At 29.6% G+C, this 1822-nt stretch overlaps 1 protein-coding gene across 1 annotated transcript in view; it reads right to left on the bottom strand.

Moving 5' to 3' along the window:
• Positions 1 to 453: 453 nt before the first annotated feature.
• lnpa (limb and neural patterns a) overlaps positions 454 to 1822 on the bottom strand; it is a gene marked incomplete at its 5' end in the record, with an annotated part of 25587 nt that continues 24218 nt past the window's right edge. The window contains 1 exon segment of the mRNA NM_199480.1: positions 454 to 1371. Coding sequence (NP_955774.1) covers positions 1208 to 1371 — 164 coding nt within the window. The 3' untranslated portion in view covers positions 454 to 1207.

The following is a 1822-nucleotide window of genomic DNA, read 5'->3' as shown; positions in this document are numbered from 1 at the left end:
TGCATAATATATATATATATATATATATATATATATATATATATATATATATATATATATATATATATATATATATATAGAGAGAGAGAGAGAGAGAGATATATAGAAACAGGATTATGGGTCACAAATATGACTAACGTTGGGGTAAAAACCCCACAAAATTAATAAATAAAAACAAAAATATTAAATAAATTAATAATAAATTAATAAATAAATAAATAAATACATTTAATAAAAAATAATAAATTCAATATTTAATAAAAAATAAATACATTAATTAAAAATTTAATAAATAAATTTAATTAAAATAAAAAAATATTATTTATTTAAAAAATGCATTATTTAATTAAAAAGTAATTGAATGAATAATTTAATAAAAATAAATAAATAAATAAATAAATAAATAAATGTTGAATTCTGTGCCTTAAAGAACTCTGCATCTCAACATGGGGATCCTGTTTTAAAAACTTTATTTCTCATATTATTACTTGTAGACAAAAATAAAAACAGCACTGTATTTCTACACATGATGCTATGCTTAATTTGACGATTCGTCAGCTTTAAACGTTTAACAGGTCAAAAACATAAAGGCACGTGAGGCTGAGAACACTGAAGAGCTGCTTTTATGCCACAATAAATAAGCAGACATACATTCCTATGGCGGTACCCGAACAGACATGTAAACATGGGAGCAATCTCTCACCGCTCAGCACCTGATATATGCTACACTTTCATAACAGGCACTGACAGTTATTACAATATTAATAGCTATAAATATTATAAATAGACTTCCCAAATGGAACATTTTTGCTTCATCGTATTTGCAAAATAAGAATATCAAATACATTCAGTCACAAATAAAGAGGATGAAACACGTCAACAGCTGCTTTTCTGGCCAACTAAAAGTGATGCAAAAAAACCTTTTTCATACATGTAAACAAAGATAAACTATTTTACCAGTACTAAACTCACAAATGTAACATTACTGCAGACATATCAGCATTGAACTTTACAAAAACCCTTTGACCCCGGAACCATTCATATTGCTAATCCATAAAGTAACACTGCATTAATAATAATAATAATAATAATAATGTGAAGAAATTAAAACTAACGTAAACTAATAACCTAATATGAAAAAGCAAACACACACACACACACACACACACATGATGAACAGACAGGTTTATGTTGGCTTTTTCTCACTCTACTCCACCTCCATAGCGGACACGTCCTGTTCTTCGTCAGATTTGTCCGGGATATCGGTGTGTGGCTCTGGGTCTCCTGGTTTCATCTCTTCTGTCGGGATCTCATCTGTTTGTGGATCTCCATCTTCAGCTTTTACAGGCTCTGGACCTGCTTCTTTACTCTCTAAAGAATGAAGCAAATGAGCTACGGTTAGAAGGAACTTTTATTCAAGACTAAACATGTCAATGACATACAAAATAAGCCAACAGAGACTCATTGGAAATATGTGCTGAAGCCTGTCCCATGTGCTGTTTGACTGTAGTTTCTATGTAAAATGAACACTAGGGGCAGTATAACAACAATATATTTAGTTCCCTTTTACACTAATAATATTCACAGGGACATATTATCGACAAATTATGGAGTATTATTGCACAGTTCTTTGCATAACACAGATTAAACATGATTCAATTAATCTTTATTACTATAGCGCTTTTCAATGTAGATTGTGTCAAAGCAAATTAACATAGAAGTAAACCAAAACAGTGTCATAAATATAATAAAACAACTTAATGTGGTCTATGATTGTCTTGGGTTCGAGTCTGGTGAAACACGATTTCACAATATAGATAAA

The sequence above is a fragment of the Danio rerio genome, chromosome 9 (genome assembly GCF_052040795.2).
Source record: "Danio rerio strain M-AB ecotype USA chromosome 9, GRCz13ab, whole genome shotgun sequence".
Lineage (NCBI taxonomy): Eukaryota > Metazoa > Chordata > Actinopteri > Cypriniformes > Danionidae > Danio > Danio rerio.
This window is presented reverse-complemented; position numbering and strand designations above follow the sequence as displayed.